The 18,565-nt window shown below is 42.1% G+C and overlaps 1 protein-coding gene across 3 annotated transcripts in view; it reads right to left on the bottom strand.

Annotated features, from left to right (window-relative positions):
* Window positions 1–18,565, bottom strand: part of SNX25 (sorting nexin 25) — a 124,356-nt gene extending 105,791 nt beyond the window's left edge. For 2 of the 3 annotated variants that reach the window (XM_045785789.2, XM_045785788.2), the window contains exon 1: window positions 17,834–18,565. In XM_045785789.2, coding sequence (XP_045641745.2) covers window positions 17,834–18,241 — 408 coding nt within the window. In that variant the 5' untranslated portion in view covers window positions 18,242–18,565. The remainder of the gene's footprint in view (window positions 1–17,833) is intronic. The other variant, XM_045785787.2, reaches the window with a different exon arrangement.

Genomic DNA, 18,565 nt, shown 5'->3' with positions numbered 1-18,565 from the left:
TCGGGGTTCTGTTTCTATTTCTATAATGAAAAATCTTCCGTTGGGATATCTGAGACTAGATCCTATGAAGGAGTATGAAATCAGATCTTTTCCCTGAACAAATATGAAATTCAAATGTACTTTATGCTGGGGCACAATCCCCCTGTTATTACTATGGCAAAAGCATAGGACATTACATTACAATGGCTAGAGCACTAAATTAAGACCCAGAAAACGTAGGCTGTAGTTGGTTCTTTGCCATTTTCTTGCTGAGTCCTAGTGAACATATCCACCTGTCTGAGATTTAATTCAATTTAAATAATTTCTGCTCTATTTATTTTAAAAGATTATTCTGCATTTCAAGAAGGATAATGCATGTGAATGTGCTTTAAAAGCAGTTTACAAATATAGGTTCTCATTACAGTTCCAAGAGTCATGGTCTAATTTTTTTTACTATGTTAATTTCCTTCCCCCCAAAATAATTATGAGCTCTATTACATGTGATTTGTATTACAACCTTCCATGCTTTCAGGTCTTACTGTCCCAAGCAGATTTCCTGGTTAATAATCTCCTTTCCAGGAGAAAAATGAATATTTCTCTATTAACTGATCAAAAGAAGTAGATTTTGAGGTAGGTTAAAATATTTAGGATTGTTTTTCCACTCAGTTGGAAGAATTAGACTAATGGGAAGAAAAATGTGTTTCATTTCTAATGTCAAGGACTCAAATCTGGAGATCCTTGGAAAACACACTTCATTTTAAGAGAAATTCAAGTAAATTTCAAATCAGACACAGATTCAGAAACTGAAATTCTAACATGCACTTGAAAGTACACAGACAGCAGCAGTTTGCCTAAATTGGCAAGTGTGGAACAGACACTGGGCTGGAAGGAGGAGAATGAGGAAAAGCAAATTGGCTTAGGAAGTGTAACTGAAAAATGACATTAGCTTTGTGCATTCCTGAAAAGGTGTGTGTAATAAAAATTCTGTAACCATTTTATTGCTGGCTTCCATTGTAATTTTGAGTTCATGAGGGAAATCACAGGCTTCCATGATCTGAATCACATTTCCATCCATTCATTCAATCATCTAACATTTACTGAGGATTCTGTGTGTCTGCTGCCACTTAGTTGGGTACTACAGAGACAAAGGAAAAGAAATTACATTTTCTGGGCTCATGGGCCTTAATCTATTCTTGACAGAAATTCACAATCAAATAAGAGAGGTGGCAAAAGGTTTGGGGGGGAGCTACTGGAGAACATAACAGCAAAAACATTTGTTGAGCCCTTACTGTTGTGCCACACCCTATACTAAGTACATTCTCGTTCAGTCCTCACAGTAACCCCCTGAGATCGTTAGTGTTATTCCCATTTTATGGATCAGGAAACCATTTTGAAGAGGGAGGCTATGCTGAGGAATTCTAATATTCTTCCTAGTCTGGTATCTTCTCTACATTTTGCTCTCCAGCCCAGGTCATGGAAGAAAAGTTACTCAACATACAGTCAACCCAGGAAATCATTTCATAAGAATTTTAAAGTTCATATATATTGAAGTATATTATAAGAATTATTCTCATCTCATCAAAGTTCTTGCTGAAACCACTCACTACAAATGATAAAGGAGTCAGAGTGGTTACCTCTGCTTCATGTAACTCAACAAATACATGAGTCACGTAGAATTGCTTTTTCCACAGAGATCTTTAGTAATGAAAGCAATCAGTGTTTTTTTTCTTAATATTCCATTACTGTCCTGAAATACCATAATACCATTATTAATTTGCTGGCTAGCTTTTAAATAAAAACCGATGATTAAATATTTAGTACATACCTAGTTGGAAAAATATCACATTAGTAATTTGATTCAGTAGAATCTCTATTTCCATAGTTCCCTTAAAACAAAAAGCTGAGCTCCATGTGGAGTGGCCCAGATAACAAATATATACAAGATACTGAAATGTAGGAGATGAATTATTGCCATAAAAAATACTGGTTGTATAAAATTGAAAACACAACTAAATGGAAACTACTCAGAGGCTGACTTTTTCACCCCTTCTAATGGATGAGTAAAACTTAACTGTCCCAGCCTAGATCTAGATCATACAAATTATTTCTTCCATTCCTATCTAAAATAAATGTTGAAATTCAAGAAATAAAACTTCTTCTGAAAAGAAACATAGTATTAAAGATAGGCTTTTGCACAGCAGCCATTCCATCTTTGAGAAGAGGGGACATGCTGGTGCGTGTAGGTATATAAACATAGACAAATACCATATGTGGCTCTGAGTTTCCTTTGCCTTTGTTGACACCCAGAAGCCACTATCCATTGCTTGAAAACACACCAACTTAGTTTTCAAGAATCATTTGGGGAATTTGCTCAAATGCAGATTTCTAGGTCCCATTCCCCAAAATTCTTAATTCAGAAAGCTTAAGGTGTGTCTTTGAAATAAGTACAATATTTTTAACAAAAATTCCTAAATTACTTATGGAACCTTAGACTACACTTTGAGAAAGGCTAAATGATCATGACAACAAAAGTTATGACCCCCGAAAAAAAACTAAGAAATGTTTTCCTATTCAGTAGATTTTAAGAGTATAGCAATCACTTTACATTAATTGGAAGCAGAATCACAGATTTACTCCTAACTTTGACTTTGCTCAGTTAACTGACATAATTATAGTATTTCATTTGTATTCTCAAAGAATTCTTTTTCCAACGAATTTCTATTCCACAATATTAACAAACCATTAATCACTGTAAGAGACAAGAAAAATCAGTTAAAGTAATAAGAGGTAGTTTAAATGCAGTTCTTGAATCAAAAATTATTGTATTCCTAGAATGGTCTACACTGAGTACAGGCACTGAATGAAACCATTCTTGGAAATTCGACTTGGCTAAAACACACTCCTCTGAAGAAAAATAACAACTCTATTACCTAACTTGTATTGCATTTAATTGGTAAAACCGCCCAAGTATAGTTCCAAGCAAATGCCATGAAGGACACTGGTATTGCCAGAGCTGGACTTGGGCAAAACAGTCAAGAGACGACAACCCCACTCTCTCCACCCTTAGCCTCTCCCATGTCTCTGATTTCATAATGTATAATGCAAGCTTTCTCCTCAGACAACATTTTACCAGAGAGCTTCTGAGGGCAACTCCTTCGTCACAAGAGAAACAGGAAGATGAACAACGTGGAACATCAGGGCACATCACATCCACAACACGGTGTCTTGCCTGCTCAGCTCCAGGACCCTCCTCTCCACTCCCCCTTTCTTGTGGCCACACCGAAGATTTTGGCATGACCTTTAGGAGACTGACAATCTCTTTGACCCTTCCCCTTTCTCTAAGCTCCCTCCTGGCCTCTGTTCCTTCCTTGGCTTAGCTGACACCTGAGCAACTCTCACTCATCAAGGATTCCTGCACCCTGGCCTGTCCCACATCCTGGCTCCTTCTTGGTTCCACTGCAGGAGCTGAGTGGTCCTCCTACAAAAATATCACAACCTTGGGGAGCCTGGGTGGTCAGTCGTTAAGCATCTGCCTTCGGCTCAGGGCGTGATCCCAGTGTTCTGGGATGAAGCCCCACATAGGGGTCCCTGCTCCACTGGAAGCCTGCTTCTTCCTCTCCCACTCCCCCTGCTTGTGTTCCCTCTTTTGCTGGCTCTCTCTCTCTCTCTCTCTCTCTAATAAATAAATAAAATCTTCAAAAAAAAATATCACAACCATGCCAGTGGGGGTCACCACGTTCTCCTGGCCTCCAACCTACATCTTGCCCTTAACTCTAAAACAATATGCCCACTTATTTTCGCTAGGCTTCCTCTCCCCTGTGTGGCAGTAGAGCATAAAAATTGAGAGGCTGGCTCCAGTGTCAGAAAAAGCCTGGATCCCTGGTTCACAAATTGACCTTTGGCAAGTCATTTAACCTCTTTAAAACAGTTTCCTGACCCATAAAATGAGGATAACAGTAACTATCTCATGGGGTCACTGTGAGGACTGAACGAGAATGTACTTAGTATAGGGCATGGGTACAAGACTAAGGGTTCAACAAATGTTTTTGCTGTTATATTTTCTCCAATAGGTTGTTTGTTTTTATTCCCAAACCTTTTACCACCTCTCTTGAAATCACCCTTTATATTTGTCATCCTCTTAACCATCAGCAATTAATTTTACTTCCTACTTACCAAGAAAGTAGGGGTCAGCTCGAAACATCTGAATTCCCTGCCAACCTCCTATGAGGATCTCTTATACTCTCCCCTGTGTTCCTCCTTCCCACTAGTCTCAAGCCTAAACCCTCTACCTGTGCTCTGGTCCCGTCTACCTGGACACCGCCCTACCAATCATCCTCTAGCTTGGAGACTTCCTCTCTACTTTTCAAGTTTCCCCTTTAACCCAGAAATGTGTTTACATCTCTCCACTCAATAAAAAGTGCCCCAAACACAAACACACTATCCTATAAATGCTGCCTTCTCTTCTTTCCTCCTCAGCCAAGCTTCTAGAGAGCGCTGTCACATCCTGTCTCTTCTTCCTTACCTCCTGCTCACTCTTCACCTACAAGAATAACATTTCTGCCTCCACATCCGCCTTTGCCTCCTCAAACACCACTGGCACAAGTCTCCAAAGACTTCCCAGTTGTCAAACCCAGTGGACGCCTCTTGGTCCTCCTTCTGGACCTCTCTGCTACACCTGTAACTACTTTCCATTGATTCCCTACTTCTCTCTCTCCTGCTCACTGTCCCGGAATGTTTCCTCTCCCACCTCAGTGAGCGGCTCCTCCTTCACCACCCTCTGGCTCCCTGGTTTCAACCGTTCAGGCTATCCTCACCCACCCTGTAGTTTTAGCTACCATCTGTACCCTGACTGCCAACAAATCTACTTGCTTCATCTTGGCCTCTCCCTAAAATTGCAGACCTGCATACCCAACTGCAGGCTGAACATATCCACAGGCCTCTCAAACTCTACATGGCAAAAACTCATTACCCTCCACCATTCAAAACCTGCACAAATGGCACCTGAAGCCATTCATCTACCCATGCCAGACCCTGGAATTAACCTAGACTTTTCCCTCTCCTCACTACAATTAATGTTTACTGGGCAGAACCAAGGGGCAGGTAAAGCTGACCGAGCGGGAGGGCAATTGAAATGGACCTTTAACAACAAGCAGAAGCAACTGTGTGGAAATGGGGACAGTGGCCTTCCCAGAGGCATGTGGGTGCTCACACATCCACCACACAAAGGTAAATTCAGGAACAGAGGTAGCTTTAAGAATGAGTGGAAGTGTGGAAGACAGGCTAAAAAGAGAGGTTAGCCCTAGTCACAAAGCCCTTTGAGGCAAAGTGAAATGCTCATTGTTTTGACTCTATTACATCTTTCCTTCCTAAAGGATCCACTCGGGTCACTCACAGAAATCCCGTCTCCCTTGCCAACAATTCATTAAGAATGGATACCTGCCCAAACCCAGCCAATAAGATGTGAAGGGAACACTGCCAGAGGCGTTTCTACTAACTTTTTCCTTGCTCTACAAAGGGACTTTCTTCCTCTGGATATCAACCTGCATGGCTGTGGCACCTGAGCCTGCTACAGTCATCTGGCCACAAGTCTGAGAGTTAATCCCCCTCAGGGAAGGGCAGAAAAATACAAAGAAACGGTGCTGGAGGCTTGACAGTCCCCACAAGGTGCCTGCCCTACACCTGGGCCTGTCCTACCTCCAGATTGTATATTATTTCTTAATACATCTCCTTATTTAAAAAAAAGGGGGGGATATAGGGATTGGTCACGTGTAGAAAACAGAGAATTAAGTACAATTTAACAGATTCCTTTACGATAGGATTTCTCAGAAGGTTAACACAATAATGCACATTATAAACCTTCAAGAACCGGGCACCTGGGTGGCTCAGTCGCTTAAGCCTCTGCCTTTGGCTCAGGTCATGATCCTGGGGTCCTGAGACTGAGCCCCGAGTCAGGCTCTCTGTTTGGTGGGGAATCTGCTTCTCCCTCACCCTCTGCGCCTCCCCCAGGCTTGTGCTCTGGCGCTCTCTCTCTATATATATATATCACTCTCTCTCAAATAAGTAAATAAAATCTTTTAAAAATAAATAAAGCTTCAAGAACTTAGTTTTTCAAATTATGTGACCAAACAAGCCTCTCATCCTGCCTCTTGTTTTTTGCAGTGTACATAAAAGCATTTCCCAGAATTAAGTATTTATGGATTATAGTTTAGAAAAGTGGCTTTTAGGGGGCGCCTGGGTAGCGCAGTCGTTAAGCATCTGCCTTCGGCTCAGGGCGTGATCCTGGCGTTCCGAGATCAAGTCCCACATGGGCTCCTCCGCTGGGAGCCTGCTTCTTCCTCTCCCACTCCCCTGCTGTGTGCCTCTCTCGCTGGCTGTGTCTCTGTCACATAAATAAATAAAATCTTAAAAAAAAGAAAAAAGAAATACTTCTGAAATTATAAAAAAAAAAGTGGCTTTTACTAGAGCAGATGAGAAGACTGTATGACTGACTGTTATGATATAGTAAAGTGATGACAGTAAGACAGACACAGAAATGTGCTATGGGAATCCAGAGGCATCTCTGCCCTTCTAGGAGGTTCTCACTCAGAATGGCAGATGGGTTTCACAGTATGTGCCAACTCTAGTAAATATTTAGTGGTTGCCTGGAATGCTATATTGAAAGGGATTCTGAGACCTCATCCAGATCCAGCAGAAGAACAGAAATAATGGCCTTACTTGATTAGCAATGATCGTCATGAGCACAGAAGGGGCAGTTGGTACATCATTCTATTCATCCTGAGACCTCTAAACTGACACTAATTCCTAAACAGATCCTAGAACCATCTCAAAGAATTTCAAGTTTTTTTAAACCTGAATTAGGTGACACTAGTCTTTAATAATTAAAAGGGTAATAAAGTGGTTAAGTGTATAGACTCCAGAGTTAAGAGAGACCTTGGTTTAATTCTTAGTTCCTCCACTTGCTACATGGCCCGAGCACTTTATTCAGCTGCTCTAAACCTCAGTTTTCCCATCTGTAAAATGAATTAACAGTCCTACCTCACATGGAAGGTATAAAAATTAAATTGGGTAATAGATACATCTACCTGCATACAGTAAGTACAATAAATGTTAAGTTTAGCTACAACAGTTACTAAGGCATTCACTCTCTAACGTTCACATTGGGAGTCCTGTAGTGCACATATCTGTCCGCTGTATTCACAACCATGGAGTGGAGTGCAATGACTTCAATGGAGACCATAGAAACTATTTCCGTGAACCCGTGAACAATGCCAATGTAGGCTATGATAAGAAAGTGGCAAAGCTGAATACAAAGCACTGTTCAAAATAAGTGTTACTTGCCTTTAAGAAGTCATACAGAGTATATAAATCTAACAACTGGGTGAATTCTCTGCAAAAGACCGATCTCACACATATTTTTCCAGATTTCTCCACAGAGAAAGCCCAGAAACAATGACCGAACCAATAGCAGTGAGCCTCCCTAACACCTAGAATGAGTTTTTTTGGTGTTTTTTTAATCCCTTGAGCCACAGAACTTTCAGTGCTAAAACCAAGACAGTTCTAAGCAAATTAGGTCCATTGGTCACCCTACAAACAAATAAAGCAAATGAAGTCCCAGCAGCTAGATCTGGGTCTGGCTGGGCTGCTCAGAGCTGAGGCACAATGGGTTCTTGAAATTCCATTTCCCACTACAAGAAATCAGGACTCTTTTTGAAGAAATGGCTAATTCCAGGTGTGAGAGCAGAAAATGCTCAAGATGAACCTGAAATATCCTGTTACACCAGACAGCAAGAAAACTCTCAAAAACTAATCAGGGTCATATCAAAAGGTAGGGTCATATTGAAAGGTCTTAGGAGCCAACTTTAAAAGGCTCCCACTAGCCAAAAATGGGATTATATAAGCTTCAAAAAAGATAATTACAACTGGTTGAAACCCATCTATTGTGTTCAAATTCATAAATTCATAATTTTTTTCAAAACACAATAGAATTGTTCATCTTCAGAGAATGATGGGGAATCAACTCATTATTTTAGAAATAATGGGGGGAAAAAACCTAGCATTTACCCTGCTTTTCTGTGTGAACTGTACTACTGTGTAACCAAATAGATGAGGGAAACGTCTCTTAAGATTTAAAAGTATTCAAAGCAATAAATGAAAATGAAAGGATGAAATGAAAATGAAAATCACCTCCTTCTTGGAAGCCTCATCCATATATTTCTTTTCTTTCTTTATTTTTTTTCCCCATCCACATATTTCTGATAATGGAGCACCAGGGCTTTGGAGTAGGACTGACAGATCATGTAAATCTGGGCCATGTGACCCACCACCCTTCACTCGGACTCAGATGTCCACCCCTGCAAATCGCTCCTTGCCCAGAAGCAGAACAGGTTCCAGTAGCTTGTATTGCAGGCAGACTCCACGACAGAATTAAAACATTACCGTTTTGTCACCCCCAACAAGTTAGTGGATCTAGGTAACAAGCATCAACAGCTACTAATATAACAAAAAGAAAGACGACGTTATGTGCCTCCTGATGAAAGGTCACACCACCACCTATAGTCTGCCAAAGGAATCGAACCCAAGTTTGATCACGCCTCTGGATCCAGCTGCCAATTTGCAGGACACACAAAGGGGAGGAACGTGCTGAACTGCATCATTCACAGGGAATCAGCAAAACCCAAACCACAGAGTACTCCACAGGACAGATGCTCCAGGTTCTTCACAGATACATTGTAAAGGGGAAAAAAGGATAGAGGGGAAACTAATTTTTTTTAATGGGCAAGAAGAAACTATAATGTTCACTGATGCACCTTTGAGTGATAATAATGGCATGCAAGGAAGTGATTACTATAAAGTCAAGACAGAGTTACTTAGGTGTAAGAGAAGGGGCACATGGGTGGAGATACAGAGGGGCTTCTGGGGTTTTTGGAAGTTACAAGGGTATTCTCTTTATGATCATTCGTCCAACTATACATTTATTTTGTGTGATTTTCTGAATTTGCATTTTTCATTTTACAATAAAAAGTTCTTTTCAAAAGTGGTACTGTAAAATCTACTATTTAACACCTTCTATATTCAAAGTACTTTTACAAATACTAGAATTTGTATTTTCAAATACTATAACATTGTTCCCAACAACACTTGAAATTATTTATTATCTCCATTTTTCAGGTAAAAAGACTGGGGTCTAGAAATCTTAAGCAGACTGCACGTAGTCACAGTTATTAGGGCAGAGCCATGATTCAAATTCACATGACTGGTTCCAAAACCATTACCTCATTGCCAATGCTCTGTTGATTCCCAGTTATTCGGTCAAGAAAGATTTATCACATACCTATTAAATCATGCTAAATGTTAAAGATACAGGGGAGTTTCTGCCTTCATGGAGATCAAGAAAGACAAGGAATCATCCAAGGGGGTATAAAATTACAGTTGTGGTAGGTACAATAAAGAAAAGGTTTATGATGCCATGAGAATATACATAGCAGATAGAGAGACCATCTCTGCAGAAGTGATCACTGAGGTCTGGAGGAAAGAAGTTAACTAGGTAAGGGGGCAGTGGGCTGCTCCAAGCAGAGGAAACTATATACAAAGTCGCCAGTGAAGAAGGGAGCATGGCCCTTTGAGGACTGAGGATGGAACGTGAGGATGAAGGTAGTGAAGACAGATGAGGCTGAAGAGCTGAGAAGAACAGGAAGCTACTGGTGGATTTTAATTAAACATATTGCTGAAGATGGATTGATTAGGTTTGCATTTTTAAAATGCCAACAAGGAGACAGAGAGAACAGCTTAGACGCTACTGCAGTCATCTAGGTGGGACATGATAGCAGTTGGAATGAAACAGGGGAGATGGAAAGAAGTAGATGGGTGCAAGATACTCAAGAGGTAAGAAGGCAGGACTTGACGATGGACAGCATATGGAGAGTGAGGAGAAGGAGATGTCCAGGGAACTCAAAGGCTTCTGACTCTGGGGCCTGATGTTCGGAAGTGCTAGTCATGGACATAAAAGACAATAGAAGAGGGATGGGGACACTTGGACTAGCTGAGTTTCAGGCACCACTATGAATGCCAAGTCAAGCAGTTGAATAACTGACACCAAGGCCCAAAAAGAGGAATAAATCTCTAATATTGAGTGTAGAGATGGTTACTACAGGGGGCTCAAGGATGAGACTGCCTAAGATAATAAAAAAGAGACCCCCAAGAACAACCATAATTCAAACTGGAAAACAACCTGCTGAGTTTATCTAGAGATTGTAATCTCAGGAAGATTTGGTGAAACAGAAAAAAATCAGAAGGAAAAAGAGATTAATTGCCTCAGAAAAAACACAGAGAAATTTCTGGAATAGTTAAAATGTTAACTTCATGTCTAACAAATTGGCAAAGGCTGCGTGCAGCCCTCAGATGGATATTTGTAAGAACTGACTTACAGAGGGTAAAGAGGCCTTTTGGGAGGTAGCTTGTATGTATGGGTTCAAGGCTGGAGACGGAGAAAGCTCTAGCTTGACTCCAAGGGCTGCTCCTGGCCAGGTGGACAAAAGGGAAGGGGCTATCTTCACAAGAAAGGCAAACGGAGCATCGGCTCCTCAGCTTCTATAATGAGGGTGAAAAAAAAATTTTTAAAGCATATCCAAGAGAAACAGGGCTATACTCTCAGCTACTATACGCTACAAAAAAAAAAAAAAAAAAGACTAAGTACACCTGGATATCCAGCTTCAGGGGATTGAGACACTAGTAGCCCAACAAGAACTGTGCTTTTTCACAGACTGCCTGTGGCCGTGGCAGAAAAGCCACTCTCAAATGCTTTGCAGGCACCAGGAATGTTAGAGCATAAATGAGCTTATTCACAAATACAGAAGACACTGCCTATGGACTCTCAGAAATACTGGGGAGGGGTGGGGAGGGGCACTGCAGACCAAGGCTCTGCATGAGCAGACAGAAGCAAACGCCTATAAAATCTTAGTTACTACCATCATGTAACGTCACTCATACATACAGGTGGTTGAGAGCTACAGAAATGCAGGTTACTTTAGAAATAAGTATCTGTAAAAACCTAACTAATTTTCCAAGAGTAGTATTCTACAGTAAAACTGAAAGCTTATTAAATAGATCCTAGTGGCCTAAACAAGGTCGTGTTTCTTATCCTAAAAATGCACAATTCGTTCTTTTTCCTCCTTGGTCTCAGAGACATTTTATCTGGAGTTCCCATATACATTTTTCTTCACATCCAGCTCGTGGCTATTCAGACATGTAAAGCCCCAGGGACAGAGAGGCACATTTCACACTCCTAAGTACATTCTCCGAAAGCAGGACCTGAGCTGGGAAACCCATCAAAATACAACCAAACCCACTAGACTTCTGGAAACCTCCACAGTGTTTGCAGTAACTATACAAGCACACTCCCCAGGACTAACGCTGGATAATGGATGCAGGCCCTGGCCCTGGGCACAGGGTATCCAGGAGAGCCTATCACTGCTATCATTCCCACCCACTCATCCAACCCTAGTTTGGAAACTGACCTATAATACTGAAGGGTAAAAAAATAAATTCCAAGTTTGCAGTATTTTTCTTTCGAAAGCAAAGGTGCAATTTTTTTTTTTAAACCACAAGTTTGTATGCTATCATTTTAATACGTAAAGCCTTCCACGGGCAATGTTCATTTTCTAAAGCCTGACCCTTCAGCACCAAACCTGCTGAGTCACCATTTTAGCACAATTGTGTGCACCATTTTGACTACAAGAACTCACATTTTCAGGAATCTGGGGGTACTCCCTACCCCAAAACAATAAGGTTGGGAAATGAAACCTAAGATATTTTCAAGAAGGCAACATTCAATTACGAAGGTGACATCAAAAACAAAACAAAAATAAAAACAGCTTGAGCTTCAAGAGAGAAGTAAACCTCCCGGGAAATGACCAAAATTTGGGTTCCAAACAGAATGAACGTTCAAGCTTGGAAACTGTGGTCTTCATTTTGTGAACAGGAGGACCTTTGTTTGGGGCGGAATTTATTATTTAAAGAGAATGTTGGAACACTCTGGAGAAGATAATTAAACCTAACTCTAATGATAATGATATTTTACATCAAAGAAAAATCTCACTTATTCTCTTATCTCCATTCACACAGCTTCATTAACTCTCACTTTTTATCACTGCGCTTAACATGGTATTTCTCCTCCTGGGTCAGTAGCTGCCAAGTCTACAGACTAAAATCCAGTTCCACTCTCTTGACTGAAGACTTCCACAACGTGGCCCAAACTACGTTTCCAATCCTAGCTCCTGTGATTCATCTCATATACACAGTGGCAACTCAAATCCTAAATGGTACATGCATTCTGTCAGCAGTTTGCTTGGCTTATTTTTTGTGTAAATTATGAAAATAAATATTGCTTCCTTTAAAGAGTTCTGCTAAATTCAGATCACACTTTCTGTATTTCTTAGCATTCATGTCCTATTTTTGATGAGCATTTTTTATGTTTCAGGTATAATCATATATTATATCTTCCTGCTTTGAACTTACCATTCATATATAACTTCTTACGTTTCCTAAGCTTAAGGAATAGTGCCTGCCTTCATAATGAAGATATAAAAAATAACTGTCTTTTATGTGTAATCATTGTTTTGTAACAAGAAATTACAGATATCAAAAACTTCTCCCTTTGAATATATATTTGTATTTGCTTATATATGCATAATATATATATGGAAGAATAAACAACTATCAATAATAACTATCTATAGGGAAGAGAAAATTTCACTGTACACCCTTGTATATGTTTTTTTTAATGTGAACTTATAATCTACATAAAAAATTAAATTTAAAAATCACGAATAGTGTGAATTTAAAGGAAAACAACCTTTAGACCACAAAGAGAGCTAGGAAGGATCCTGTGATTGGAGGAATTCTCAAAAAGCCATCTTACTCAAGAACATTTTTCCCACTAGCCACCATGACTTAAATCCCCTGGTTAAAATGCAAACAAATATTCTGAAGACAGTAAATATATTATGCTATTCCCCATTATCAAATTATTGAGGGTCAGTTTATCACATTAGCATAATAAAGGGAAGTCACAAAGAGGTTGTATATAGTCTCCCTAATCCCTGTTTCTTTTTTTTTCCCCTCAAGTAACTATATTAAGTTTGTTTTACTCAAAGAACTTTTGTATTCGTAAAAGAACTCATTTAGGAATTCTAGAAGTCCTACCCCAGCCAACTGGCACCATGGATTACTGTGTGAATATTTTACTGTCTCTGTAAACATCTGGCCTCCCATCCAGTCTTCTCCATCAGCCCCATCTACTCAGCCTGAGAGGGCAGGGACAGGGAGATTCTTGTTCATCTTTGAATCCTCCCCAACATTATGAACGTTGCCCTGCATTTCCAGAGAGCAATTTCCCAAGCTCTTGGTGACACCTATTCCAAGGCTCTGACCCTTCTCTAGGATGCTGGGGTTAAAATTTCAATTAAAAATGGCAGTGGGATACTTGTTTGTTATTGTCTCAAACAATAATCCATTTATTCAGGCAAAATTGATCTACTGAGAGCCTACTAAGTGCTGGGCACAGGCACTCAGCAACTAACTAGGCAAAAAGTGATCTAATAAGATCATTATAGCAGATATGGAGCAGATATTCGGTAAATGCCTAATAGTTAGATTTGATAAACCACTTGAACTCTTCTATCTGCTTGAACTTTGGGAAGCCTTTCATTCATGTTCTCTTCATATAGCGGTGGACTTTGGTTTCCCATATGCTACTAAGCACTTCACTTTTGTGGACTTCCTTGTATCAGCCTTCTGATCATCATGAATTAATAGCATATTTTTGAATTTATGAACCATAAATCAAGAAACATCCAGTAAGTTACAATGTAAAAGAGAAAATCCATAGACTATGAGAATACCTGACAGCTAAAGTAGTATTCTTTTACCTTCCTATTGTCAAAATATAAAAATTATTTTCTTTTTTCCCATTATATGAAGATGCTCTTTGTACTGAAGGTCCAGAAATGAAAATACATTTTCTAAACTATTGATTCACTTTTGCCATATTTCTCTTTCTGTTGCCTTGGTTAGGTGATATGCTAGGGTCAAGTAACTGTGGCCAGTGAATCTGAGGCTCCTGGGCCAGGTAAGTTAACTGGCCTGGCACATGATGGAACACACTATGACAGTCTGCTCAGCAAAGGTGAACTAACAACTCTTACCCCAGGAGCAGGCCAGCCACAGGGCATCACAGCTTCAGTCTGCTGGCCTGTAACAAAGTCCAAGTTTTTCTAAAGTGGGGCCCAGATATCAACTGTAAGACTTTCCTGACCTTACAGAAAAGCTTCCTTAGTACCTGTATATACCACTACATATTATTTCTACTTGAGTTGAAAATTATTTTTACTACTTTAATCAATAGTAATTCCCACCCCCACCCCCCCAAAAAAATAAAAATTCTTGCACATAGGAGATGCCCAATAAATACTAATACTGGATTAATAGGCGGGGGAAAGCATGAGAGAATAATTTTCTTTATCATCATCTGCAAACACTCCTTGAGCTCTTGGTAGGTGCAAGGTATAACAAAAGGTGTCAATCATGGGTGCTAACCACATGGAGTTTACAGCCAACAAGCACACTGTGAAGCATGCAGAAACATTTTAAACACTCCTAGACACAAAAGCCCCTTGTCACTTTTAGTTTGGGCTTCTTTGAGGTTGCTTACTTTTAACGGTGTATGCCTTTCTTTTCTCTATAAAAGGAGACCAAGAAGAAAAAAAAGGAAGGATGGATAGCTAGAAGGATAGATCCCAGCCTCTGACCTGTCTGGCTGATACTAGAAGAATCCAAATTGTGTAAGAAAAAGTGAGGATTCTTTTCTTCAAGCTGAATCAAAATTTCTGTAGTAAAGTAGTCACTGTATCTTAAGAGGCACCATTTGGTTCACTACTAAACAGCCTCCCCCTCCACATATGGTAGATGACCTGTGTGGTCCAGCTCCTACCCCCACAGAACTGACATATTTTATACTACACCACATGCCTATGCTTCCATTCATAAAGAACAGAACATTAAACACACACACACACACACACCTTAAATACAAATTAGAAATATAGCACAGCTAGGGGAAGGGGGAAAATAAACAAACAATGCAGCACAACTAAAGGCTTGAGTAAGTAACACCAGTACTGTCAATAACATAAAATTTTATGTGAAAAACATGCATTTCAATTATAATATAGAGCTTAGAAACTACATTTTCCTAATGTCCTTATTTTCTCATTTAAGACTATTATAAGAATCCAAGTTCCAAAGAACAACCAATAATCTGCTTTCCTTTATACTTCACTTCTATTAACTGAAATCTTCTGGTAGTATACGTGAAGGATTACATATACTGCTTCATTTTCTTTCACCTTTAAAGTACTATTTTCTCGAACTCCTCTACTAAACCATCTTTCTGGATGCTAATCCAAGTTTTATCTACCCAGAGGTATAAATGAGCTGGGAGGTTTGGGGAAATGTATTTTCCAGGAAATAGGGTGGTAATCCACAACATGAGGCTTCTATGCCTTCAGAGGCAAAATGCAAACACTCCGGGTTTTGACCCTGACCTCATCATTTAAACTTCTTGCTCTCACTTACTAGGAACTCTTAAATATGTAACTCTTATTTTTTGTCTCATAAGCATTTATCACTATCTAAAAATATCTCACTTATTTGTTTATGGCCTGATCTCCCATAAGAATATAATCTCCAGAGAAGGGCTCTTATGTGTCTCACTGATTCAATCCCGGCTTCCAGAATAATACCTGGCTCATATAAAACACTCGATAAATACGTACTGACTGAATTGTAATTTCTTACAATACTCTAAAGAACTGGGACATCATTTATAAATCAATAAACTGGCTAGTAAAATCGGGATCCTTATTTTCTGCCATTGCAGAGAAAAGTCCAGAGGAAAAATACACCTGCCCACCAACTCTTGCTAAATTAGATATGAAAAAAAAAAAAAAGAACTGTTACATGAAGGCTTTTAAAAGAAATAAACATTACTAATTTTTGAGACTTACAGAGTGAGGATGCCTGACTCCCTTACCTACGACCCTCCACCAATTATCTCAGGGCTGCATTCAGAAGTGACCGATTCAGGACAGGGTAATTTTGGTGAAGAGGGTGATGATTTTTACAAAAGAGTAAGCAGATCATATCATAAGCAAATACAAAACCCAGGGAATAATGGTCCCTCTAACAAATATTTTTATGAAGTTAAACCACTGCTATTTCCCTTACCCTAAAGTGGCTGGGCAATTTCAGTTTAATGACAATATAATTCAGTCAAGCAGTGAGTGCCAAATTATGTTGTATATTGGTTATGATTTCAAATCCACATTTTTAAATTAAGTGGAATTGTTTTGATTGGAGGGTGAATTTGAGAAACCGTGTCAAGATGATATCTGCAGAACTACTGTGCTCTTGAGTGCTTATCCATCTAAATATATGAAGAATAAGTATGACGTAATGGACACTTAAACTTTAAACACCAGTAATTTGTGTGGACTTATCCAGAGTATTCAGTCTGGGCAAGGCTACTCTTTCCTGATCTGAACAGCTCTCTGTAGATCTTGAAACACTTGCTCCTGCTGTGGTCAGGCAACTCTTGGTCAGCAGGGTGTTAAACCAGGCAGCAGTCTCAGGAGGGGAAGGGACATCTGTTTCTGCCTTGGTTAGAAAGTACTAACCTTCAGAGCAGCTCTCCTTGCCTGCCAACATCAATGCCATTGTCCACTAGCTATGTGTCCCAGCAGATAATACCCAGCTTTTGGTTGAGAGCACTGACTCCACCAAGAACCAAAACCTAGAGAGGTACTGCTTAAATAAATCTGGACTTTATTTCCCCACTGCCTGGAACAATAGTGTATTCATCTATCACTGGTTTGTGGAGTATGTTATTTCCTCACTGGCTTATTTAGAGACATTATCCTGTATCTTACTGGCTTATGAAATATAATTCTCTTAGTAAACCCATGTTAAATAAATTATTGGCAGAAACAAATCTCAGCCCCAAACACAACAAGCTAACAAGCTACAACAGAATCCAGTTTCATTTAGAGGGTTACCAGCGGAAGCTGGGAGGTTGATCAAGTAGCGGTTTGGCACTAAGGAAGAGAAGAGCTCATTCCTATCTTCCCTAACCCCCGCCCTGCTGTCCCACACCTCACTGGGGGTACCTTCCCCGTTGTTGCAAACTGAAGTGATTTCTGACATCCCCTTTCTAAATCACAGAAACTAGCTGGGACTGCGTTACTGATCTACAGAGTGGATGGCAGGATGAGGCGGTAAAAGTGTGCACAGCGTTGGGTGAGAGGTACTGGCAGGGTGAGAACTAACCAGTGAGCCTCTCTGAACAAGTTTCCGCAGCGGTAAAAGGTCACAAAGTTACCTCCCCCAGAGAACGGTTAGAAACACAATGACCCACACAGGGCGCAGCGCGTGCGTACATTGAGGGCTCCCGTCGCCAACTGCAGAGCGGTAGCCAAGATTTGGCATGATTATTCAGCTATCAAGGTGGTGTCTGGGGATGGATGCTTGTGGAGCAACTACAGAGCCTAACAACGTGCATCTCCGCGAGCATCTCGTAAGCCCGGCGGAGCCCGGAGCCCGCTTCCCGCGGGGGCCGGGGGACCGTTCGCAGCTACCCGCCGGGCCGACCAACCCCAGCCCCGTTCCTCTCCCGCAACCCGGGCGGGAGGACGGGCCACGCCGCCGCCACCCGGGTCTCCGAGAGCGGGCGGCTGGCACCGGAAGCGGGGACGGCCGGGCCGAGGCCCCGGGCGCGCGAGGCAGTGGGGAGACCGGTACTTACCCCCGGCCCGCGGCGGGCGGTCGCGGCCAGCCGTCTCCAGGCGGCGACGAAGTCGGGCGGCGGGGCTCGCCGGCTCCGGCAGACGAGGGAGAACAAGGTCCCCAGGAGGAAGGCGGCCGCGGCGCAGCCCACGTACAGACTGAGCCTGAGCAGGACGGTGCACGGCCCCGCGCCTCCGGCCGCCTGCCAGCAACCGGGCCCCAGGCAGGAGAGGCACACGGCGGCGAGTGCGGCCACAGCCACTGGCACTCGCCAGCTCCCGCCGCCAGGGGCCCCCGGCGCCGCCGCGTCTTCCCGGGGGTCCGGCCGCCGCTCGCCCGGAGCGCCCGGGGCAGGACGGCCGCCGGTGGCTGCGGCCGGCGCGAGGTTGAGGCCGGCGCCGCTGCTGTCGGTGGCATCGGGGTGCATGCTGCTTGCTGTGCCGCTAAGGACAGGCACATCTCCTGCCCTGCTGTCCCCCGGCGCTGCCCTGGACGGTGGCCTCTGCGCGGCGCCTCCTCCCCTCGCCGCTCCCGCCGCCGCCGCTCCTGAGGTACAGGCAGTCGGCGCTCATGCCCTCGCCGGCGGCCCACCGAGGAAACGGCTCCAACAGACGCCGCCGAGCGCCTCTCAGCGAGCCCTCAGCGCCGCCTCCCGGCGCCCGCCCCGCAGCCGTCCGGCCGGGCGCGCCCAGGTAGCCGGACCTTGTTGTGACTTAGGCTGGCGAAGCCCAAGGCGGAGCGGGGGCGGGGG

This window comes from Ursus americanus, chromosome 27, assembly GCF_024610735.1.
Source record: "Ursus americanus isolate L20-20 chromosome 27, mUrsAme1.1.p, whole genome shotgun sequence".
Lineage (NCBI taxonomy): Eukaryota > Metazoa > Chordata > Mammalia > Carnivora > Ursidae > Ursus > Ursus americanus.
The sequence above is the reverse complement of the archived record's forward strand: the minus strand, read 5'-3'. Positions and strand labels throughout refer to the sequence as shown.